The sequence below is a fragment of the Pantherophis guttatus genome, chromosome 8 (assembly GCF_059756535.1).
Source record: "Pantherophis guttatus breed Tessera chromosome 8, ASM5975653v1, whole genome shotgun sequence".
NCBI lineage: Eukaryota > Metazoa > Chordata > Lepidosauria > Squamata > Colubridae > Pantherophis > Pantherophis guttatus.
The window spans coordinates 20,683,519-20,709,306 of record NC_142070.1 but is presented as its reverse complement, the minus strand read 5'-3'; the positions used below and the strand labels follow the sequence as shown (position 1 = coordinate 20,709,306).

Genomic DNA, 25,788 nt, shown 5'->3' with positions numbered 1-25,788 from the left:
CTTGTAATGCTAGACATGGTTTGTTAATGCCAACTGCCTTGCCAAAAAAATAGTAAAGGATGTATCAGCCATATTAATTTTGTCTTTGGGTGATGGGAGTTGTTCATAATGGCCCTTAATATTTACTAATTTAATGGGACTATTTACTAATTTAACAACTGGACTATGATCCCTGAAACATGAAGAATGATAACTGCTTGAAGTTGCTCCCTAGTATTTCCTATCTTGTTTCAAGCATCTGGAATAGTTCTGGAGATACTTATGAGAAGGTGAAAAATGAAGTTTGGGTAGTAGCACCCTCTTAATACTGCTAGTAAGACCAAATTCAAGGCAGCTTGTAAATACCTCAAGACCAAAATGAATTGTAAAAATGACAGTCTGCTAGTCGTCTACTAAGAATACGCAAATAAAATAGAAATTGAACCGGTGAAACCTTTTAAAAGCGGACTTAGTTAAAACTCCGGGCGCCTGGCAAACGGAGCAGGGCTGTCCGGCTGTCTAAGTAACTGCGTGGTGGTCCGCGCGCTGCCGTGTCTCTTGTGTGAAACCGACCGAGCAGCGCGCAGAACCGGCATTTTAATCCAGGCAGCCCCGGCGCGTGCGCAAAGACCGCTCCGCTACCGGCTGCAGAGCTTCCCGGAAGCGAGAGGAGCAGTAGCGGCTCTGCTATTTGTCGGCCCAGACGCTTCGGGGTCTCAGGCCACGACGTCTGCGGGGCAACGGGTCCTGGCGAAGGGAGAACGATGTACCGGAGGAGCGCCGGCGGCAGCGGCCTAAAGTGAGCCTTCCTTAAGGCCGTGCGAGCGAAGCCGCCGCCGCCGCCGAGTCAGCCCCGGCGCCCGGTTCTCTCGGCGCCCGTCCGGCTGGCCCCGCCGCTCTGGCCCCGTCAGGCCCCTTTTCTCTGCGCTGCGGCGGGCGGAGGCGGCGGAAAGAAAAGCCGATGGAAGGGAACCGGGACGAGGCGGAAAAATGCATCGGGATCGCGCGAGAGGCCCTGGAAACCGGCAACCGAGAACGGGCGCTGCGCTTCCTCAATAAGGCCCAGAAGCTCTATCCGACCGAGACCGCCAAGGGTAAGCACGGGTCGCTCTTAGGCCAGCGGGGAGCCGGTAGGAGCCAGCCCGGCGCCCTTCCCTTGCAGAGCAACCCCCGCCGCTTGAGGCACCACGTCAGTCTCGGTTAAGGGATGGCCCCGAGGCCTCGCGCGGCTCCTTCTCTTCCGGTTTAGCGGGATTGGGGTTGGGGTCTTTACCCCAGAGGAAGGGGAGGGGAGAGCGAGGAAGAGGCCGAAGCTTCTGGTGGGTGCTTTCATCAGTATCGGGGCTCTTAAACAAAGTTCCTAGACATTCAAACCCCCTAAACTGTCAAGTAAACCATAGCTTCCTAAAAGCAGCATTTTGGCTTGTTCATGCAATGCTGTAAGCCAAAATCAGACCATATTATGGTTTAATGAGGGATCATATTATGGTTTAATGAGGGATCATCTAACCCCAGCCTTGTTACCATTGCCCCTCTGAGTGCATATACAGAACATTACATGTTGGTCTGCTTATTTAGGTCTATTCTGAGAAGGGTTTGGATCATCGAGGGTGGCAGGTGCATTTTTTTGGAAAAACCATTCCTGATAATACGAATACATTCAGTAAATTATTTTAGTAGTGGCTAGACTGACCTTGCGAGAACAATCTCTAACAGGCTTTACAGAGCAGCAGATTTTATTCCAGAAAGTCCTTTAGAGCACAGTGACTGCTTGAAGCTCTTTAAAGCAGCCGCATCTTTTCCCAGGATTTCATAATTGCTTTAAAGAGTTATAGGCAGGTATTGTATTTATGATCCCACCTGCTCCAAAGCACATTTTTGAAGCTGAATTCAAATAATATCTATCCCAAAGGGAGAGGGAGGCTGAGACAGCTGTTTATCTTAGACTGCATAGTAAGTTCACATTTGAACTAGGTATTCCTTTGTGAAGAAATTCTGTCATATGATATTTCGTAATTTACATATATGCTCATCATGGTATTCCCTTTTGAGGTAAGAAAAGTTATGAAAGAGTAAGTTGTAGCAAACAAAATAAAGTTAAGCCATGAGAAAAATAAAGGAAGATGTAACTAAATCTAGTTTATATTAATATCCTTCAGTATACATTTCCATAACTTTCAATGCAAACAATTTTTCCTTGTACTGTGGCCAGATACCATTTCAACACCCCCTTTTAAAGTCCTCGCCTTCCTGTCTACCCATTTACTCTTCTTCATAAATTTATATCTAAATGTATTTGTATTCTTGTGTTTACCTTATAATTGATAGAATGCAGGCCCAAAGCTTATTGGTTTATAAAATAATCTTCAGTTTAGAGATCTTAGCTTGCTTAAAATAGTGTGAGCATACTTTGGGGTTAAACTTGGCTTTGGTTGCAATTGTGGCATATTGGCCAAAATGTGCCAAAACTATCTTGGATAGTTGATAGTGATAATATCAATATTATCTTGAATGCTACATTACAAGGATTGCTACATTAACAAGGACAAAATCAATGCTGGTAACCTAACAGACAGTTTGTTAGTTAATTAGTGGTATGGTATGGTGTATTTTATGAGCCCATAAAATTTGGGTAACCTAGTAAACCGTAGTATTTATTATTAGATTTATATTGCACCCTTATTTTATACAACTCAAGGTGGTCTACATAATTGCTCCCACCTCCTGTTATCCGGCCCAAAGTCACCCAGTTGACCAAAGAAAGAACTAGAATTCACATTTCCCAGCTTCTACTCTAGCATTTTAACCACTACAGCAAACAATTTAATGGATTAAATTAACTATGGATAGCTATTTAATGTGAATGTAACCACTGATTGTAATGAAATGTGCAAACTTATCAGTTTCAGTGAACTATGTTTATATGTAAAGTACTTTAGTGTTTTTGCAACCTTTTTTATTTTCCAACCTCTTATCCGGATGACTAGTCCTACAGCCTTGTAGTAGCCTTTTTTGGTTTTAATTTACTATCCTCTGGTCCTCCACTCACAATATGGTTTTGTTGACAAAATCTTAGAAATGTAGCCATGATTTCTTTAGATACAGTAAAGAGAAATCTGCACTTAGAATGGCATTAAAATTGATTAAGAGGATTCAAGTTTTTTATGTGTTTGGTAGAGAGGAATGGTAAAGGATAGTGAAATTTGGGTGTTCAAAGTTGTCTCTTCATGAATGTGAGACAAATGGTCAGACAGAGATCTACACTTTACAGCAACATAGTCTAGGTATTATGTACTGTACATGTGTATTTTTCAATATTTCACCTTTGTTGGTCATGGAAAGGAAAAATAGAAAGCAGTGAAGCAGATTTCCATGTGCTTGAAGCACATCTTTGGTAACCCTAATGCTGGAAACTTTATTCTTTTAAAATAGTAACTTAAATGTTTAAGATACTGAATACGTTCAGTGCCACATTCTTCAGTGTGGTTGTAGAATTGCAATTTCCCAGTTTTCTTTACTGATGCTGCATCCTGTTTTCTGTTCTTGGTTTGTTACTGATTTATTTCTAATTTCCTATCTGCTGACCCTTCCCTGTTGGCTTTCTATTCTTCAAGTCAGTTTCAAATTATTTCTAGAAGTGTTTTGTAGAATAGCATGATTTGTAATATAAATAGGCTGTAGGATATTGGCTGAATAGATGAAGAGCAGAAATACAATATATGAAAAAAATAGTTGTTTATTCAGTTTACTGTATGCAATCACCCATCGTAAATGCATGAATCTGGGTGGGTAACAGTGAATTAATCAAGATAAAACATCACAACAAATAAATACTTTATACAGCAACTGAGATGAAAAATCCATCCAATACAACAGAACTATGATATAGGCTCAACTACGTTATTTAAGAAGGCCCCATGCTGGGTAGCAAAACCTCTTTCAAGGTCTTATGAAAAACCTGTAAGGTCAGGGCAAGTATAATCTCCAGGGGAATGATATTCCAGAGGCCAGGTGAGAAGATAGAAAAGGCTCTCTTCCTGATTCTCACTGATACTAGATGAAACCCAGAGCATGCCTCTCCTGCTGGATCTAACAAGACTGGTTAATATAACTGGGGAGACTCGGTGGTGCTACGAGTGAGCCATTCCCATGTCAAATAACTTTATAGGTAGCAACTAACTCTTTGAATGTAATCTTGAAGCATAGTGGTAAGTCATTTAGCTGCATTGCAGTGGTTCAGTTGGGAAATGACCAGGACTTCCCAGTTTAGGAACAGGTACACAAGTAGCTGGGCAAAGGCCCTTCTAACCAGAGTTGTCACTTGCTCTTTAAGCAGGAGCCATGAATCCAAGAAAATCTCTTGTCATAGAACTCTAAATCAGGGGTCCCCAACCCCTGGGCAGTGAACGGGTACCAGTCCATGGCCTATTGGGAACCAGGCCGCGCAAGCAGCAGACAAGCTTGTGAAACTTCATTTGCATATGCATGGGAACTAGTTCGCACATGTGAAACCATCCCTCTCCCTCTGTTGCCACCACTGCTGCTGCCATTATGTGGAAGAACAAAGGTTGGGGACCACTGGTCTACATTATCATTTTTTAGAATTGTACAGTACTTCAGAATTGATTCCTAAGAGGTGCTTCACAATACTTAGGAGTGCAAATATACAGTGCTTTAAAGCAGTCCTTTAGAGGCCTGCAGTCCTTAAAAGCAGTCGTGTCTTTTTCCAGGATCATTCAAGGATCATATTATTGAATTTGTACAGTAATATCAATGATTTATCTTTAAATTCTGTGACTTGTGGATGGCAACATACTTGCAGCTTTACAAGGACTATCATTTTACTGATAATATTTAAAAAGCAAAAACAGGCTTACCTCAAAAAATTTTTAGGTGAACTCATAATTAAATGTCTACGTCAGGGGTCCACAAATTTGGCAGCTTTAAGACTTCAACTTGTAGACTTCAACTCCCAGAATTCTCCAGCTAGCTATGCTGGCTGGGGAATTCTGGGAGTTGAAGTCCACAAGTCTTAAAGCTGCCAAGTTTGGAGACCCCTGACATAGACATTTAATTATGAGTTCACCTAAAAAAATTCTGAGGTAAGCCTGAGCTAGCTGGAGAATTCTGGGAGTTGAAGTCCACAAGTCTTAAAGCTGCCAAGTTTGAAGACCTCTGGTCTACGTAATATGTGTTTTTTTCAAGATATCCTCAAAATAACAACTGATGATGAGAAACTAGGCAGAAAAGCCTTTTTAACATTATGCGTCTCTAACGTCTAAATTAAACCAGTTCACTTCACAGGCATGCCTAATATTAGCATGCTACAGATTCAAGAGTAAGACAAGCCCTGTTTAAAGGACCCATTTAAGTAAGATACCTGATGCATGAAATACACTTGTTCTTTTCACTCATTTGATGCCATGCAGTTAAAATAAAGCCTTATAGTTAAAAATTCTTGAAGAAGCAGGTTACATTTAAATTTTCAAATGAACAAATTTGTTCAGAAGTATTGTGGATGACTAAGTTATCTTTTGAAAGCACTTGTTAACCTATAAGATAAAAGCTTTTCTATGATTTTCTTATTTTGATTCATGAGGGACTGTTTATTTTTCACAATATTGCTAAATGCTGGTGATTCTAAGGAACAACCATAGTACAAATTTGCAGTAAACTGAAATTGGACCTTTAAAACTAATTGTAAATAATCATAGCAGTGTTTCAGAGAGAAATCCAATTGCCATTAGATACTTTTACACCTTTCTGTCTGATTATACAATGACATTCTGCAAATAATAGTGCTGAGCTGAATGTAACATAACATGTTATATTAGAATATTCAAATAAACATGTTTATTTGAAATAAATCCACATAGGTTTTATGTTTACAAATATATTAGGATCAGATTAAAATGGTTGACGCTGCAGAACTCTAGATGAGGAAAAACATGACGATAGAAGCCTTGAATAGTTGGCAATTTCAGTTAATGATTTCTTGTTTAAACAGATGGTTTGCAATGTTATCTATGTAATTATTTCTTGGGGTTTATATACCGCTGTGGCCTAGTTGCATTTCTGAATTACTTGTTTTAAAGGCTAATGGGATTTCAGAAATTCTTTTTGTATCACAATCGGCCTTAATCTCAGTGATACTTTCAAGCTCATTTGATTCACATTTCTCCCTTTTTTTTGATGTTCTTGCTGTGAAAGGATGAGTTACCTATTCTTTTTTGTACTCAGTTTTATCTTGAGGGCCAACCTTGAAATATAGGTCAATATAGACTTTAAGAAAATGTTATAACTTCAGCCAAACCTTAGCATAGTTTTATAATACAACATCCAAACAAATGACTAAATTGGCAATTTCACAGTCAATCAAATTCAGCTGACAATTAAAGATGCATAACACATCAAAGACATCATAGGAGTAAAAAGGTTTATTAATATTTTCATTCTAGTTTTGAATATTTTGCTTGAAAACGTATTATTCTTTGAGTATAGTTTATATGTCTTTACTTGGCAAAGGGAAAGGGAGAAAAGTGAATATGATGTATTAAGAAAAATTTATTGGGTATATTCCAGATACTGGTTTTTTTATTCTCAGATTATTATTTGGAGCTCTGAAAAATATTTGAGTTTAAATTAATGATTTCAATCCTGTTAATTTGACTTTTACTTTCTGAGCTGTTGATGAACATACTACAATGGCATTGTTGGAGATAATCAACAATGCTTCTTCCTTTAAAGATTGTAAGATGCCCTGCTATATTTTTAGTAGCACCTTAGTTATATTGATAGACATTAGCAGGTAAGGATCAGCATTAAAACCAGCTAATATTTTTATCTCAAGCTGTTACTTGAAGCAGTGATTTATTTAAAATGATGAGGTTTTCTTCCACTTATTATAAATGGATTATAAATGGAGTTTTTTCTGTCTCTATTCTTACATCATTCGAAGCCCTATAAATTTAAAACATGGACTAGCTAAAGTGAAATTTGGTTTAAATCATCATATAGTATATGCTAAAGTTTATTAAGTCTAGTATGCTCTAGTGGTAAAGGTGCTGAACTAGATAGGAGCAGAAGACCAAGCTTTAGTCCACAATCTCTACCACAGAAGCTCACTGGATGTCTTTGGAGCAGTCACTCTCTCTCAGCTCAGTCCACCTCATTGTTTTCCAATTGTTTGTTCAGAGACTGTTTGAAGCTATAGTGGTATTGAAAAAGTAGATTTATGACCAGTCCTTGAACTTGAGGCTGTCAAAGCATCCCCATGTTCTCATAGACATGATTGGAACGCTTGGCAACTAGCGACATTTACAATCGTCGTAACATCCCACCGTTATTTGCAACATTCCCTGCTGGCTTCCCACAAGCAAAGTCAGTGCAGAAGCCAGCAGTAAGTCGCAAGTCATAGTCACATGACGTTGCAGTTAACAACCACAGTGATTTGCTTAAGAGCTGCCGCAGTTGTAAGTTGGTGATGGTCATGTAAAGTTTCAATTAACAACCACATCACGTAGCATTGGAGTTGCTAATCCCAACTGAGGTCAGTAAGTGAAGACTAGCTTTTCCCTTTGTAGTGTTTTTCTTGCAATTTTTTTTTATCAACTAAGTGTTGATCCACTGGTTGTGTGGGAAATTGACCAATCATCTTTTTGCCCAAGCTTGACATTGTGGGCTGAGAGAGACTGACTGGCCCAAAGTCACCCAGCCAGCTTTCATGCCTAAGGCAGGATTAGAACTCATGGGCTCTTGATTTTTAGCCTTATACCTTAACCCCTAGACTAGACCCAAGTGAGGACTTCCTGTGTGAAGAAAAGTAGAAGAAGACTGTTTGCCATCTTGAGCTCTGGCATAAACTGTGTGGTATATCGGAATCAAATAAATAAGCAAACTAATAATTGCATACTGGGTGAAGGCATGAGTAAAAATATATGGGCTGCCTTTGGTTCACAAAAAGAGAAATTCATCATGGTGCTAAATGTATTTGATAAGCTGTTAATTGTATGACATTCAGGGTACAGCAGTCGATTGTATCTTAATTGTTTTACTACAAGAAACAGTTTACAATTAATATATTTTAAATTGGGAATGTTAAGACTGTGACAGTACAATTGCCACATATTTCATTAGTTCAGATCCTTGTGTAGATAGTACTTCATTTTCAGAACTGCATCGTGTTAACACTTCGATAGCAAGCATAGAAATGAGAATATTTCATTTAGTTCATTAAATTTAAAAATTCTATAAATGCATTGGCTACCCCACGGATATGTGATTAAATTAAATAACTTCATTATCTCAAATTTCATTCATATATGCATTGTTCATGTAATAATACATTTACACAAGTCTGTTAATGTTAAGATAATAAATTTAATTAACTCCAATTATATCACAGATTTTTATAGTTAGCCTTGGTTTTCTTTTATTACCATCCTAATGTCAACCTGTAGTTACATGACAATTACCTTAAATGTTTTAACTATACACTTGTGAAAAACTTCTCCAACATGCCCTCTCTCAGAATTTCTAGCTTGATGAATATGGGCTGTATTTACATAAATTGTTTATATTTACTATGCCATTTTTACTTTTCACTAATAAATTATCAAATACCTCTTACAGTGATTTAGACTGTATGAAATGACTGTGCAACCATTTAGGTATTAAATATTACAAATGTCTGCTAGATGATTGACAGTACCTACATTTATTGTAAGAGAAGAGGCTGATATTCTTCACTGTTTCTTTCAAGAAAGAGTAAGCCTGCAAATCTCTATGCATGCTTACTCAGGGGATAGACTCATTGTACCCAGTGATAATTACTTTTGAGTAAACAAATATAGACTTGTGCTAGCAAATGCAAGTACTATAATTAGATAAAAGTCAGATGTTTTAAAATGTATATTCCTATGTTCTAAAGATTGGAGCAGGAAACCCTTCAGTCTCTATTTATTTATAAATAACGTACAGCACACTGCACTGTGTGTGTGTGCATTTCTATACAAACATTTGACTTTCGTAGCTTCTGTTAGGACTGGCCTAAGTGATTGAAATATTTGAATGTTTCATTTCCACTTTTTTTCTCTTTAGTGTTATTGGAGGCAATTATGAAGAATGGGAGTGCAGCTGGAAGTGGTACTCACTGTCGAAAACCAGCAAGTAAGAATGATAAAAGTAAAACTAATAGCATGAAGGACAGCAGTGCATCAGGTGAAATTGGGAAGACTTACACCAAGGAGCAAATTGAAGGAGTACAAAGGTATTGATTGCTCTGTAACACTTCATTAATCTAAAAATTAAATTTAAAAAACTGCCTATAGGTAATTTTAAAAATACCTGATTGCAGCCTGTGTCGCTGTGTTTTCAGATAGTTGGTATAGTCAAGATATTATGCTGTTTTTAAGTCAGTGCTTTGGGAAAAAACTTTTGTCACCTAAATGCTGCAATGCATGACTTAATTTCATGAATTCATCTTTTGAACGGTCTCATAGAATTTGATAAACTAATAATAAAGTGTCTTGGTAATATCAGATGAAGCCTGATACAATTTGGAATAGTTTACTGGTCACAACTAAAGTTTTTGTTTTATTATAAACAAATTGTGCATTTATAATACATGTATCAATATGTTGAATGGTTTCTTTGAAGGTTTTATTTTGAACATATCTATTTCATAACTCTGGATGTATGTATTTTAATCATTTCATTTTTTGTATATTCTAAGTTTTTGAGTTTTTATCTGTTTATAATTGCCCTAGTAAAGTTTTATTTGAAATTGAACTAGAGTGAATTGTTTATACTTTTAAGTAAGCTGTTTTTTTAAACTTGTTCATATCTGTCCTTTGGAGTATTTCTGCATTCAAAAGAAGGTAGGTTTGTTCTGACCTTTTTTCAACAACTTTAGGGAAATTATGTTTCTTACAATGATGATTTTAATGTCAGAGCAACCCTGACTAACATGGTAGTAAGCAGAAGTTATCCAGTGAGTTTTGTAACTAAGTAGGAATTTTACTTTACATTTATCAGTTGCAATCTAACACTCTTTCTTGCTACATCAACATTGGTTTTTCTTGTATTCAAGTAGAAAATATTTTTAGAAGTATTTCAACAATACGCGGAACACGTTATGCTCAGTCTCTGAATGGTAGTAATAAGAAATGTAAGAGAAAATAGGCAGCTAATAATTCCATGTGCCCGAGTTTAGTCTATTTTGCTCTCCTCCCTTCTAATATTGTGTCGGTAGGCACTCGGTAGGCACCCAACGTAGGCTTGTTTTCTTCTGTGTCCTATACACAAGAGACAGTGCTCCCTTTCAGATTGTTGTAGCTCTTCAACTGAGTGTTGCTCAGTGACAGTTTGACTCAAGTGGGAGCTGGGAAAGATGCAATAGCTCTTTACTGATTGCATAAGTATTAAGCAGTTATGCACGAAGAATAAGGAGAGAGCAAACGGCTGCTCATTTTGATTGTGCAAAAGAAATCTGATATTGTCACAGGAGCTAAGATTCATTTGCAGGCTTCTAAAAAATGAGCTTGGTTTTCTAATAAAAAGCATCTTCACAACTAAATAGTAACGATTTGCTCACTGACTTCAGCTAATTCCCTAACCCATTGATTTTTATGAATAAAGCAAAGCTTATTATATTACAATAAGATAAAGTGCTCTTTCACTGAGGGAGAAGATATGAAATCTTTCCTTCTGAATAGACTTCATTACTCTGGTCCATTCTGGAAAAGTAGTCGCGCTATCTATCCCTCGGGTGTTCTTTATTTTATAGTCTCTAGTGTTTGAAACATCTTTCTTAGTTGTTGCATCACTGATCTGATAATACTTTAATTAATAATGATAATACTAATAGTATTGATAATATTGAATAATATTAAAAGTATAACTCACGTAACTTGGTCAAATGACTGAATCTGGGTGTGCCTATTATTTTCTAGATGCTTTAATCTATCAAGAAAATAAATATATTAAAACATACTTTCATGTATGGGTTTAAATATTTGCAAGTCTTTGAAAAAAAACGGTAATTGTTTCCCAATAATTATATAAAAATAAATCTTAACCTCTGAAACGTGGGGTTTTTCTGTTAACCACAGCCACTTGCACCTCAGTTATAAAGATTTGGTTGAAATCATAGAAACCACAGCACACCTAGTAAAATAAGCATGAAATCTAAGATAAAAATGTCAGCAATAGAAACAGTAGGAAAGTTATATAAGCTTGAAAATTAAACAATAAGCTTCTCGCGTTATGTTTTGAGATTTAATGTGCATTAAAGTTTGGTCTCTGAAGAATTACTTCTTGTTATTCTGCAGCATAAAAAAATGTAAGAATTACTATGAGGTCCTTGGAGTGTCAAAAGATGCAGGTGAAGAAGACTTGAAGAAAGCTTATAGAAAGCTTGCTCTGAAGTTTCATCCTGACAAAAATCATGCACCAGGAGCAACGGAAGCTTTTAAAAGTAATATTTCATTATTCTTTTATAAGAAAATGCTCCAAGGCAGAACTGACTATTGCTGCTGCCCTACTGATTAGGTTACTCATACATCTTTTTAAAGCAGGACATATCCAGAAATGTATTCTAATGCCAATTTTTTTTAAAAAAAATCTGTGTTAGGATAAAAGTTCAGTCCAATTTCATTCTTCTGTTTGCCCAAGATGGATGAGGCAATTGACCTGTCAATTCTACTATGGGGAAAATTCAGTCAGCACTACTTACAGACGTATTTGCTGAGTAGTACCTCTGTTGGTTTTCATTCTACTGTTGGATACTTGATTCCATCCAGCATACTCAGTCTTTGCAAAGAAGCTAGTCAGCTTGAGTTGGCGAAAGGAAATTAATTATAAGCTGTACGCTATTACATTTTAAGTTCTGAATACATGAATGAAATACAGGTAGTCCTCAACTTACGACCATAACTAAGCCCAATTTTTTTGTTGTTAAATGAAACATTTGTTAAATGAATTTGCAAGAATTTACGACTTTTCTTGCAACAGTTAAGTGAATCACAGCAGTTGTGATTAGTAACTAATTAACATTAGTAACATGGTTGTTAAGTGAATCTGACTTCCCCATTGACTTTGCTTGTCAAAAGGTCGCAAAAGTTGGTCCCATGACTCAGAGACACTGCAACCATCATAAATACGAACCAGTTGCCAAGCATCTGCATTTTGATCACTTGAGCCATGGGACTGTTACAATGATTGTAAGTCTGAAAAATGGTCGTAAGTCACTTTTTTCAGTGATGTTGTAACTTTGAATGGTCACTAAATGAACTGTTGTAAGTCGAGGGCTACCTGTATATCAAATCAGTCCTATCAAAAAGTGCTGAATTACATAATGCAAATATAGGGCAAATATTCTGCAAATCTTACAGAAAAAGCTGTAATCATGCTCTGTTATATCTATTTAGTTATATCTATTATATCTATCTAGCAATCCAACTGCAGCTTTGGGTTTCCAGCCTTCGGCTTTAAAAAGAAATCCACTGCACTTTTATAAATCCCCATTCTCTACAGCTGCTCACTCTCTTGTGTTTTTTGGTTGTTATTTATTTTGAAAATGCAAAAATAAAGAGTTACAGTTACATCCTCTCTAGTTTGTAAACAGAAGACAGAAGTCTGTTGTAAGACAGAAAATCATTTGAAAACAGGTTTAGGAATTAAAGCCATAGAAAAAGAAAATAACAGAAAAAGAAGTAGGCACTAAATAACAAAGTAATTATTTACAGTCATTTTTGAGAGCAAATCTACTTTAGACTTCTAAAAAAATAACTCCAGCTGTACTATTACAGAAATGGACTTCGTTGTTTGGAATATATTTGGAAGGAATCTGTTTTCAAGATGATGGATGCTGTCTAGGGTTTCAGAGATTCTTTAATGGATTCTTCTAGATTCAAAGAAGAGAGCTGAAATAATAGCAGAAGAAAGACAAGCAAGGTGGAAAAAAATCAGCTTTGCACTTGTCGCTGATCACCTGTTAAATCCAGAGTTCCCTCTGGAGGAAAGGAAAATAAAAGGAACCATGCTTTGGAACCAGATAACACTAAACCTCTCAAAACAGTACTTTGGGTTTTTAAACGAAATTTAGTTACACCTGTATCAACCTCTTAATTGTTTGTGTTTACCAAGATCTAATATAACTTTCCACATCTCTGGAAGAATGCTTTTTGAAGGCAAAAATAACGTAGGAATTCTAGGTTTATAAAATATTTAAATTAAATAGCAAAATGTGATCAGATATGGCAGGAAAATCTATTCATCAGCTTTCTTCCAAAAACCCAAGCTTTTCAAAAATTAGTTTGTCACATCTCAGGAAAAACTAACACTTCATTTGTATGGTGATACCTTTTGACCTTCATTACTATTATTTACTTGTGGCATCTTATGAAACTTGCTACATTTTCCAGGATAGTGTGCAAAAAACAAACATAAAAGCAATTTAAATAAAAAGTTGAATAAGTTTAAACAATATAAAATTGTTACAAAATAGAACTTCCGGCATCTCAAGATATTTTGCATACATTACAAAACTAAGCAGTTCAGGCTGTGCAGATTTTTAAAACAGATAACAGGAATGGTGATCACATTTTATTTTGGTTTTTTCCCCCAATTCCCAAAAGGGGAGAATATAGTACGCAGCAAGTCACACATTGCATTTTCAACAGCATGACTGTTGTGATGTGTGGAAAAGGATATTGCAAATCATGCTGAGTGTATAATGAATTTTTGCTTTCTGATATAAACATATTGACTTTGACTTGCTGGACAGAAGTAAGTCACATTTGTATTCATTTAAGATTTTTTCTTCCTTTTTTTCCTTTTACATTCTATCTTCAGAAATTGGAAATGCATATGCTGTGTTAAGTAATCCAGAAAAACGCAAACAGTATGATCTCACAGGCAGCGAAGATCCCTGCAATCAGCCAGGCAATGGTAGATTTAACTTCCACAGGGGATGTGAAGCAGATATCACCCCAGAGGACCTCTTCAACATGTTCTTTGGAGGAGCCTTTCCAACAGGTCTGTTTAGCTGTCAAAAATAACATTCAGGCTTTTTTCTTTCTTTTCTTTTCTTTTTTTTTTTTTTTTGTTATCCATAAAATTGACTTAATCTCTATCCTAAAATAGCTTTCATTTGTAGCAAATTAATTAAATACTATGTTTGTGTGTTAACAGATTATAAATTATAAAATTGCTCTAGGACAAAAATAGAACTTTCTTGAATTGCCTCATGCAAGGATGGGCAACTTTTTGATCAACCATAAAAATGGATAATTAACATTTCTTATAAGATTGAATATTGCAGTGAGCATGATTGCATGCAGGAATCATGAGGAAGTGTCATACAGTTTGATGGCAGCTATTCAGGGTTTTCTTTGCAATTAAGGAACAGAAGATATCTTAAGGATTTTTTTATTTCTTTTTATGCTATACTAAATCTATTTTAAGGTTTACGCTATAATTTTCTGTCTTCTACCTCGAAATAGCATCAAACTGGTTTGACAAATGTGCTTGGAGGAGGTTCTGCAGGTTACTATTCCTAGATTCAAAAAAATTCAAATTCAAATAAAAGATTTCTAAAACATTAATTTTATATTTACGTTCTCATCAATTCTCTCTGGTTTTGTTTATAGGAAGTGTACATTCTTTTTCTAACGGACGGTCTGGATATAGTCACCATAATCAGCATCGTCATAGCGGACATGAAAGAGAAGAGGAAAGGGGTGACGTAAGTTTCTCCTGAATAACTGTTTCCTCAGTCTAATCTGAGATGCTTTTCTGTATATTACATTTTCTAAACTTTTTTTTTTAAAAAGCACGCCTGTAACATTTAATATATGAATGTGCAAGTAAACAATAAAAATTGAAATGCTAATAGTGCTTATATAGTCTAATCTGAATGTTGGATTCATATGTGTGGTTTCTGAGGCATAAAGCTTATGTGGGTTTCCTCTAAGCATCAGAGGCCATTGGGAGGGAGGAGTTCCATTTAATACAAGGGTTTGAAAAGGACGTTTCTATTGCAGAACTACACTTCTTCCTTTAAACAATTTTTAAAAGATTTTATTTAATCACCTTAATATATTGTAGCCTGATAAAAGCTGTATAATTCTGGATTGTGGCTGTTTAGTGATACGGGAATACGATACTGGATCAGTTTCAAGATTGATTTTCTAGATTTTTATTTTGTACTGTTTCTCAGTCTGGATCACATTAATTATGGACATAACAAATGTTCTGATTTCAAAACTCCATTATGTCAAGGAAACGTAACATTTTGGATTTAGAAGGCCTGCAAAATGGTCTAATGGTCTTTTGAATTTGGAATTGTTAGAACTCAGAACATTTTACGTATGTCTACTTGGCAAACCATGAATTGTTGAGATTAGAACACATTTTGAGGAAGCCTATTTTAACACAAGGCAGGGGTGAAATGCTCCCTGATCGGGTAGCGATGATGGCCGGTAGTTTGGAGAACCGGTAGCAATGGCAGCTGGAGGCGCCGCCCACCAACCCAGAAGTCATTACTTCCTGGAACTGGCCCAACAGGCAGAAGTGACATGCCCAGAAAGAGACTCACGCCATACCGCGGAGCCGCCACCCACTTGCCGCCGCCCACTCGCCCTTCGCCTTGGGTCAGAGGCCAGGGCCCAGGGATGTGCCATTCACCAAAGCCCCGGAGCCGCCGCCTGCTTGCCGCCTACCTCAACTGGGTCGGGGAATGCACCATTCCCCGACTCCGGCCTTGCCACGGAGCCACTGCCTGCTCGCCCTTCGCCACGTGGTGTATCCTACTCGTCACCTTTCTTCCGCAGCTGGCTGTCAGGAAAGGCAAACGCCCAAAAGTTACAGGAGTCGCTCACTCTCCTTGAATGTACCGCCACCATCGCTGCTCTGGTCCATGCGCCAGCTGCACAAGCGCACACTGTTTATTTCATTCACATCAGCGGCAGGTTGGGTGTGCACTTGCGCAACCGGCATGTGGACCAGGGCGGTGATGGTGGCGGCACATTCAAGAAGGAGAGTGAGCGACTCCGGTAACTTTCGGGCGCTTGCCTTCCCTGACAGCCAGCCATGGGAGAAAGGTAAGGACATGCCGCTTGGCGATAAGAAAGCGGGCAGCGGCTCCAGGGCAAGGTTGGTGTCGAGGAATGGTGCATTCCCCGACCTGGTTGATGTAGGCGGCGGCTCTAGGGCCCCAGGGAATGGCGCATCCCTAGGCCCTGGCCCCCGACCCAAAGCGAAGAGAGAGCGGGTGGCGAGTGGGTGATAGAATAAAAATTTAAAAAGTTTTCCTACCGGGTTCTGTGGGCGTGGCTTGGTGGGAGGGGGTCTTGTGACTGAGTGGGCGTGGCTGTGAGTGGCATCGAGTTGGCCATGCCCACTCAGACACAGGACCCCCTCCCCCACCAAGCCACACCCACAGAACCGGTAGGGAAAAATTTTAGATTTCACCCCTGACATAAGGTAATGAATTTTAAACATTTGTAAGTTACAATTAAACAATATTAAACTTAAAAATAGATTATTAATATCACAAGATTTATCTGCTACAGGTACACATTTTCTGTTTAGCTTTTATGGGCTGGATAGTTTCCTTTCACTTTTTTAAAAAAATAATTAAATATCCTGAAATTCTTTTTATTGATTGCTGTCTTGTTTTCCAGGGGGGGTTCTCCATGTTCATTCAGTTGATGCCAATTATTGTGCTGATCCTTGTTTCTTTACTTAGCCAGTTGATGGTATCTAATCCTCCTTATTCCTTATATCCAAGATCGTAAGTAACAATACTTTTATAATTATCTTTATCGCTCCTATTTTGCTAACAGTCACTGTCTATAAATAATTCTCATTTATTTCTTGCATCTTCTTTTACTATTCTTCCCTTCCATTCCTTCTTGGACCCTATCCTTAAAATAACAACTGGGTATATATAGGATATATATATATTTGGTACTATATTTGATGAACCTGAAATGGATTGTGGTCCACAAAATATATTCAAAAATAGTTAAAGTACACAATACTTTTTGTCCATTTTTTGCAAAAGAGCAAATTGTCTATAAAATTGCTATTTTAAATTCATTCTGTTGGTTCTATATTGTTTAGGCCTTGTTTATAGCAACACTTTTCTCTCTCTTGTACGCATCAAATCAGTAACAATCCTATTTTGTAACAAGGAAGAATACAATCTTTTCCTTTTGTACATTTTTGTAGATATTGATCTAAATGATATGACTAATTAAAAATCCAGGTCTCCTCAGTAGCATGATGGAGGTAGATAATGTTATCTAATTAAATGTTATGGAGGATTTATGTTAGGAATGGAAAAGTTACAAAAAACATTCTATGATTTTATTATTTATCAAATTTACTATCTGAGCGACTCTGGGCAGTTTATCGGTAAAAGCTATAAAACGATATAAAAAGACATGATTTTAAAAAACCATTAAAACAGAGTTTAAAGGTGAAGGAGCACCAGTCACCTCCAAGGTTTACATGCCACTCTTGTGTTAAAATCAAATGTTCGATTTTTGGAACTGGAATTCTGGATGATAGGAATGAAGGCAAGTTTGCATTTGTGAGAAATAACCAACTTGCTAGTTTGATTTGTTTTAAACAATAAGTTTTTGTAGCTATTTCTGATAGCCTAGTGTGTGCTACTTGATTAATGTAATGGTATATAATAGTAATTGGCAAATGTTACTGTATTAAAAGCTAAATTCCAGTTGTCTGCTGGGATAGCTGCCTGCAATTACTGCAAGTTCAAATCTCACCAGACTCAAGGTTGACTCAGCCTTCCATCCTTTCGAGGTAGGTAAAATGAGGACCCGGATTGTGGGGGCAATAAGCTGACTTTGTATTTTAAAAAAAAGAACACCGCTTGGGGGGGGCTGAAAGCCCTACTAAGCAGGTATATGCAAAAGTATGAAGGCTATTGCTTAACACATTGTAAGCCGCCCTGAGTCTCCGGAGAAGGGCGGCATATAAATCAAACCAATAAATAAATAAATAAATAAATAATAGTGCCCCTGGCCTCATAATTATTGAGGCAGTGAATAACTAAGGCAATATTACTGGATTTCTGGATTTGCAGCAATAATTATTTGCTTGGAAATTAATAGTAAATGAATAACTTACATTATAGATTTGAAAGTCATCTTGCTTTTCTTTACTAAATGCAGGCTTTGAAGTATGCACCCATGCTGACAATTGATATGGAATCTTTTTACAGGAGTTCAGGGCAGACTATCCAGATGCAGACAGAAAATCTGGGTGTTGTTTATTATGTCAACAAGGACTTTAAAAATGAATATAAAGGTCCAAATTTGCAAAAGGTGGAAAAGAGTGTAGAAGAAGACTATGTCTCAAATATTCGAAATAACTGCTGGAAGGAAAGACAACAAAGTAAGTTTTAACAGCTGACATTGAACACTTTCTCAAATACAGCTATAAAGAGGGAGTGGGGAATTTCCTGAGCAATGTTGGCTGGACTGTTGGAGGAAAAAAATCCTCCAAATTGTCCAGAATTCTCAGAGATTACACCAGCAGAATTCTTCCAGCACTACCTTTTTGGCATTTTATATAAAACTAGAGGTTACATAAGTTCCATGTATCATTTTTACAAAATTTCCAATTCTGTTTTACCGCAGTCATGATCACTTCGTGATTCTCTTCATTTACCCTCCCCCCCCCTTTTTTTTCCCAAATAGGATAAAAATGTTGGACTACCATTGGTAGCTTTTATGTATATTGTTAATTTGTGTAGAATGCCTTCTATTAATTTTATTAATTTGGTTCTTTGAAAGCACTAGAGTATGGAGTAATGGAGTAAAAACTCTTGAGAAGGTCATATAAGTTCTTCTGAAGCATTGTAAGATAGCAGCATTGGTGGCCCAGAAGAATTTTTCCTCACTTCTATTGCATCTTTGCAGTCATCTATTCTTCCAAGCAACATAGCATTTAACATTTTGATAATTGTAAGAGTTCAGTGCTATTTTTTACTAGCATTTGTCACCATTTGAACAACATAGTGATTGCTGATGAAGAAAAGGAGTTGTACAGAATGATGAATGACATTTTTCTTATAGATTGAAAAGTATAGTCAAGATGCTTGGCGAAGATGCTTTGTATACCAGGGGTGTCAAACTCAAGCCCGTGGGCCAGATCCGGCCCAGGGGATGCTTAAAACTGGCCCACGGGGCCATCCTGGAAACAGCAAAGGACCGGCCCACGGTGCCAAAAACATCTACCGATTTCCCTGCATTTATTTATACTTTGTTTGCAGAATTCTATCTTACATATTAAAATGTACATTTTAATAATTATATAAAATTGTTGAATAAGGTCAACTAGGGGGTTTATATAACACCTAACTCTAATTTTTTTGTGGTTAATCTGCTTGAGTTGATGGAGATATAAACTGAAGTTCAACCCAAGCAAATGGATAATTTCTGTATTCAGTTGAATAACTGATTCTGATAGATATACAGAAATCTATATGTAAATTTACATTTTCATAGAAAAACAGTGAAACATCTTTAAAGCAACATGTAGAAGATTAAGGTCAAAGCAACATTTCCATTATCCATAATTTGGATGGGTATCTTTTTCTGTGTCAAAATCTGTACAAGCTATATTTAATGAAATAATGTTTCCTTCCTCCTTCATTCCTTCCATTTTTATTTTTAATGAAAACAGATATAAAAATATTTCACATATTTAGATAGATTATAAATTATGAAGTAGAAGAGGCCCTTTTGTTACTTTGGCAATATGTGGAAGAACCTAGACTGAGGGAGAAGCTATTTAAATTTGATTTTCTGACATATTTTTTTCATTTATTTTTAAAGAAACTGATTTACTCTATGCAGCAAAAGTTTATCGGGATGATCGCCTACGAAAGAAAGCAGAAGCTATTTCCATGGACAACTGCAAAGAGCTGGAACGATTAACCAGCATCTATCGAGGAGGATGAGCTAAATTTTTGACCTATACTGCTTGAAGTACATGCTTTCTAAGAAAAATACTGTTTCATCATGACAACTGAAAAGGAGAGATGTAAAAAATTCACTCGTAGCTATTTCCAAAAACCTTACCCTGAAGTTTCAATATCATTTAATAGCCTCTTTATGTAGTCTGAAACATAGGACAGAGATTGTTTACATCATTGAATTGTCTTTTATATTTTACTCCCAAAACCTCTGTGAACTTTTCCACAAGAAAGAAAGCATTTTGGACAAGCTGCTCCACTAGAAATGTAGATGTAGTGGTTCTCTTATTAAAATACTTGCCATGTAAATATATGAGACAATTACTTATATGTATATAAATATGTTATGGACATCTGAAGGCATTTAGAATATTAAAAGTTTCAATCTTAATAGGTGGAATAAATAATATGACTACATTATTAATTATTCAGATGTCAGGTATGTGGAACTAAAGAAGAAAATTGAGGTTTTATATTTCTTTTTTCATTTATTTTCTCCTCATTAACAAAATTAAGATCTGTGCTGGAAAAGAGAAATGTTGTATATTGAATGTACTTGAGTTCCTAATAGCAGAATATTTTGCTGTTCCAAAAGAAATCAGTTAAGGAAATGCTGCTTTTCAGACTCCTCAGTTTGATTTTTATTTCACTTTTATTTAAAAAAATAATAATTCAATAATTTTGGAGTGCTTTCAACCAGCTCTAATTTCTATTTTGCTATCAAAAGTCAGTTAAGAAAGTTCTTAATGTTCAGCCTTGTGCCTTTGTTTCGTGATTAGTTGGTTCATCTTATTTCTGAATTGTTGTCATCAATATTAATATAAGCCATGGTCTTGTTCAAGGATGTTAGTTAAAGTCATAATGTAGCAACTTAAGGCCATATGTATATGAAGGGTAGCACTAAAGATAAAAGTGATCTGCTTCTAAAGATCATTTATGACATATTGTTTATGTAATCACTTTTGCCGGTTTAAATTTAATGTGATTTTGGAAGAACTGAAGATAAGACATGGAATTTCAGAACTGAATTTATATGTTTCTAAGCTACCATATAACTAATATGGAAAAAATATTTATTTTTTATTGATGTGTATACTTTGTTCTAAAGGCAGCCACTGTGGGATAGATTAGAAAGTAGCTTTCACATGAATCAGCACATAATTGTAATATAAAATGCCATTTTTAACTGAAAGATAGTACTTCAAACTTACTTCAGTAAACAACTTGCATTGTGGTCTGCTGCCTATAAAGTTTAGTTTTGAAAACTTGTAATTTTTCATAGGTGGCGCTTAAATTTCTTAGTACTGACTCATAAAATCACATGAACAGTTTCATTACTGCTATGGAACAAAAGCCTAACCAATATGTGAGGGGCTTTTCTTTTAAACAGATAATTATAAAGCCACATTATTTCAGAACTGCTATTTTAATAGTACTTCAACATTTTTATAAAAAGAGAAAAATGTGAGTTTTGGGTAAAAAAGCATTCTGGTAACATTCCCATCAGAACGTTTTTTAGATTTAGTTTTTTTGTTGTTCTGAATTAGTTTAAAAATGAAATTCAGTTATGAACTTCGCTGAAAAAAGCAAGCCTACTGTAATCAATTTTCCTTCATCTGCAATCAAATTGTTGGATAAATAGTATATGTAAGATTCTGTTAAACTATTTTAGTTATGTCTTCAGTTTTATAGAGGAATAAACAATACAGATTCCCTGTAATTTTAGTTATCTATTTCATTAATGAATTAGGCTTATTTTGAAGATCACTCAGGCTTGAGTTGCAAAATTATTATTTTTTTAATTTTGTGCTAAAATTACAGGTATCATTATAACCTTAAGTTCCATATGAATACACCAGCGTTGGTCTCTGTCTGTTCCTCATAGAAAGAAACTGTAAGGACAGAAATAGAAGGCGTGGTAAATCAATTTTTTAAAATTTGAATATTCAAAATTTTGTAAATTGGTTCTAAAATCAATTTAGATAGCCTAACGACTCATAAATGCTCCTTCACTTAATTCCAAGTAAATATGTTATAATGAATTCAATATTTTCTATAAATTCATGATTGCAAATCTAGATACAGTTTCATAACTTCCACACAAGATTATTTATATTTGAATTTCACTAATATTGGAACTGCATAGGAGCCTAACTAAATGTTGTGTGATAAATTTTTGCAATAACATGTTCAAAAATCATTAAGCAAACTTGGACAAATCTTCAAGTAATCCGAAGCTAAATGCATTCATGGTACTGGAATTTAACAGATTCTGCACAGAGATAGATGATTGAGAACTTAATAACGCAACTCTCTTTTGGCTTACACAGCTATTGAGAATATCGGGGTGCTCTAAAAACATTTTATATTTGTATAAGTCTCTGGCCAGACAATCAGAGCCTGAACTGGGATAAACTGAAGCTCAAACTTCAGAAACCTGGGTGCAGGGGTTGATTGATAGAGCTTTGAAAACCTGCAGTTTGACCAGTAAGCTGAATGTATATAAGGCATTTCTGTGGTCATCAAAAATACTTGGTAACTTTCATTTGGTAGCTGATATTCAAGATTTCCATAATGAATCTATGAGCTTGAATCTAAAGATGCATTTTCACTAGAAGTTGTATTTGAAAGTGACTCTCTTTATATTCTTTTCACCTGCTGTAGCTCACAATATAATACTTCATCTTAATCTTTTAAGAGGAGATGTCTGGAAAATTGCTAGTAAGAGTAGTAGAAAGCCTGCTTGTTCAAATTGTGCCTCTAAAATCCAAGCCCAAAGTGTTAAAGTAAAACATTGAAATTAATGGAACTTGTTCTCAAATAATATACGAGATTTGGATCTCCAAGGGTGAACTACTAGTTCATAACAGACTAATTAGCCCTATTAGTTTATGTGCAGACGATATACTAGAATGCTTATACTTATGAATTGTATTAATTTATCCCTCTGGTCAGGGTTAAGGATGTAGAAAATTATGTTGATTATTTGCATCATACCTTTCTTTATGTTTCTAGAATTGGGGTAATATTTGCTATATATGAAATTGATACATAATTAAGCTTTGATTTTCAAGAACGTTTATTCTCCTAGAGGTATTTTCCTCTAGGATTAATAAGTGGAAAGCATATTAAATAGCATTAGTAATAATTGAAAACATAGACAGTATTTCACTTTAAACATAGCTTTCAACTATAATTTTAATCAGGATTTATGATGACATAACTAAAAGTTTTATCTTCATTATTTTTTTAAAAAAAGGTCTGTTCTTTAATGCGCCACTTTAGGCTGTGACCTGATTGCCTACACTTTTTATTTTTACTTGAAAATAGCCACAAGGACTATAAATTTGATGACAGAACTTTGCCAGGTACAGAAGTGTTAAATCATTTCCATGAACACCCTAAAATCAATCTACTCATTTTAATACCAAATCATTTTTTTTAGTTTTGGAAGAAACAAAGTGGTTTAGATTAGTTAAAGAACAAAGGAAAAGTAATTTTAAAAGGTCTTTCACCAGCACAGCTATTCCAGGCAAAGATGAACTTCTCTTGAATGAACAAAAAGTTGGAAGATATGTTTATAGTTCTCTTGCAAATTTGTCCAGTTCTGTTTTCCATACTACAGGTGACTTTATAGAGTTAGTTAAGGCATTTTTTATTCCTTTGACCTAAATGTTTCATGAATGGAAGGGTTATTGGCTTCTTTTAAGTTGCTTTGATGTATTAAAAAAGAACAGTTGCAAGCTGTTTTTTCTTTCTTTAGAATGTCAGTTGGATGTATTACAATCTCTGCTTACTGCTTTAAATGCTGCAGTATAAAATATTGTTTCCGGTTTTCAAAGCATTAGGGATAACTGCACCAGACAATGTGGCTATGATTTAGTGAGCCATAATTATTAGCAAAACCAAACTGGACTCCCATTATTAAAAATACAAAATATTCTTATTTCAAAATAATTTAAAACAAATATCAAAAGCTCTCTTCTAATACGTCAAGAAACAATCCATCAAAATAAATGGAGTAATTGATGGAATTGAAGGACAATCATATTTGATATGATAGGCAAATCAAGCAGTACAAGAATCATGTACAGGAATAAAAATTATATTAATAGCAACCTTACATGAAAGTTTAAGCATGTGCTAAAACATGGATGATTACTTTTTGTGAACACAAATCAACTGCTGAGGTTTCTGGATGGGCTTTTCCAAATCAGCCCCATGGAAATTAATATAGGCCATTCTACAAAAGTGCCTAATAAATTAGGGCCCCAAAGGTTTAGATTATCTGTAGCCCATGTAATACTAATATTACAACAGCTTTTCTGATTTTCAGAATAACGGCATGTCTCTAGATCATATGCCAGCTTTGTTATAATTTTGATTTAAAAACAATATGCCTTACATTAAGGATTATGTAAAGGTTGCATATTTATATTTATTTATTTTTGTTAGCTTATATGTTTTCTTTATTTCTTTTCACTGCACCAAAGTCTTTTGGTTTGGGAACTGCTGCTCTTATAAATGACTAGGTATGTATGCATCTGTGTATTGCTGTATGTATTTCCTAGTATCATACCTCCAACTTGTGATTGTATAATATTGTATGACTAAATATGTGCAGAGAATAGCACAAGTAGTAGGGATTTGGATGTCATGACAAAGAAAAATTGCCTGGAAATTGCCGTTCCTTTTCTTTCCTTGATGATCTTGCCCACTTTCAGTTAGGATACATACGATTAGCTGAGAGGTGAGGTCTGAACCTTCACTGCAATGAAACTGTCTTAGCTCATGTCTTTGCTCCCACATAATGCATATTTATTTGTTCAACTTCTATGCCACCTTTCTCCGAAGATTCAAGGCGGAGTCTTGAGGAGACATGATATCATATAAGGAGACATGAGCAAAAAATTATTGATCACTTGCAAAGAGAAAGTAGAAAAAGAGAAACTGCCTTAATGGTGGATTGCTTGGTGCAAAGGTGTGCAAATTCATCAGTAAATATCTATGCTCATAATGATAGTTTGCAATAAGAACCTCTATCTGGCTTCATAACATGTAATTAGCCAATTTTAGTGCTAGTTCAGGTTTTTCAGATATGTTCAAATGTCTATGTATGTATATGGGAGGACATTCTGGATGAAGAACAATCAGAACTAAGAGAAAGTCAATTCTCTTTTCCTCCTAAATTTCTCTCAAAATCTGCTCTAGACAAATTTTCTGAAGGAGATATTCATATAACACAGGAAGAAAACAGTTTGATCATATGAGCAAACCTTTGCTCATGAAACTTCGGATTTCACCCTCTAGTAGTTCTTACAGAATCTACTGTTAATTAAACCTGTTGTAGATTTGCTTTTTTCTAAAAGCTATACTTATTTTTCCATTTGAATAAAGTGAAATAATAGAGATGACTTACCAACAGACATTTCTTAACTATTTGCTAACATTTCACATAACAATCTGACAATCTGCAGTTTGTTCATAAGGTTTTATAAAACTTGATTAAATATGCAAGTTTCAGTTGGCAGGGGTGCTTCATGAGTATAAATAAATTTTCAAGTAAATACATTTAGAATTTGTTTGACCTGTGTTGTCTGCTTTAAAAATCTAAATGGATTTCAGTGTTAATTATTGGAAGACCTGATAATGTTTTCAAATCAAGCTTTAAAAATCTATCAAAGATGCCCAGCAACAAAAATCCTTTAAAATTTAGAACGGCATCTTTCAAAAGAAATCTTATTTTACTTATCTGTACATTTATGGTTAGGAATAAAGAAAATAAAATTTTAATTTGT

General features: G+C 35.6%; 1 protein-coding gene and 1 long non-coding RNA gene across 3 annotated transcripts in view; one reads left to right on the top strand and one right to left on the bottom strand.

Annotated features, from left to right (window-relative positions):
• Nucleotides 1-585: 585 nt before the first annotated feature.
• Nucleotides 586-21,710, top strand: DNAJB14 (DnaJ heat shock protein family (Hsp40) member B14). Its single transcript, XM_034442166.3, has 8 exons — nt 586-1,073; nt 9,079-9,247; nt 11,310-11,455; nt 13,834-14,016; nt 14,631-14,725; nt 16,665-16,774; nt 18,233-18,405; nt 19,851-21,710. The coding sequence occupies exons 1-8, from the start codon at nt 941-943 to the stop codon at nt 19,973-19,975; spliced, it is 1,134 nt and encodes a 377-aa protein (XP_034298057.1). The 5' UTR covers nt 586-940; the 3' UTR covers nt 19,976-21,710.
• Nucleotides 12,529-25,788, bottom strand: part of LOC117679882 (uncharacterized) — a 17,135-nt gene continuing 3,875 nt past the window's right edge. For both annotated transcript variants that reach the window (XR_004595479.3, XR_004595478.3), the window contains exons 3-6: nt 21,825-21,882; nt 18,139-18,385; nt 14,598-14,660; nt 12,529-14,026 (exon numbers count right to left, since the gene is read on the bottom strand). This is a non-coding gene — a long non-coding RNA (uncharacterized LOC117679882). The remainder of the gene's footprint in view (nt 14,027-14,597; nt 14,661-18,138; nt 18,386-21,824; nt 21,883-25,788) is intronic.

Excerpts from the sequence above, each read along its gene's own strand:
- DNAJB14 (XM_034442166.3), top strand. The coding sequence starts at position 941 with ATGGAAGGGAACCGGGACGAGGCGGAAAAATGCATCGGGATCGCGCGA. Across the intron at positions 9,248-11,309 it reads CAAATTGAAGGAGTACAAAG|CATAAAAAAATGTAAGAATT; the intron begins GTATTGATTGCT and ends GTTATTCTGCAG. Across the intron at positions 11,456-13,833 it reads AGCAACGGAAGCTTTTAAAA|AAATTGGAAATGCATATGCT; the intron begins GTAATATTTCAT and ends TTCTATCTTCAG.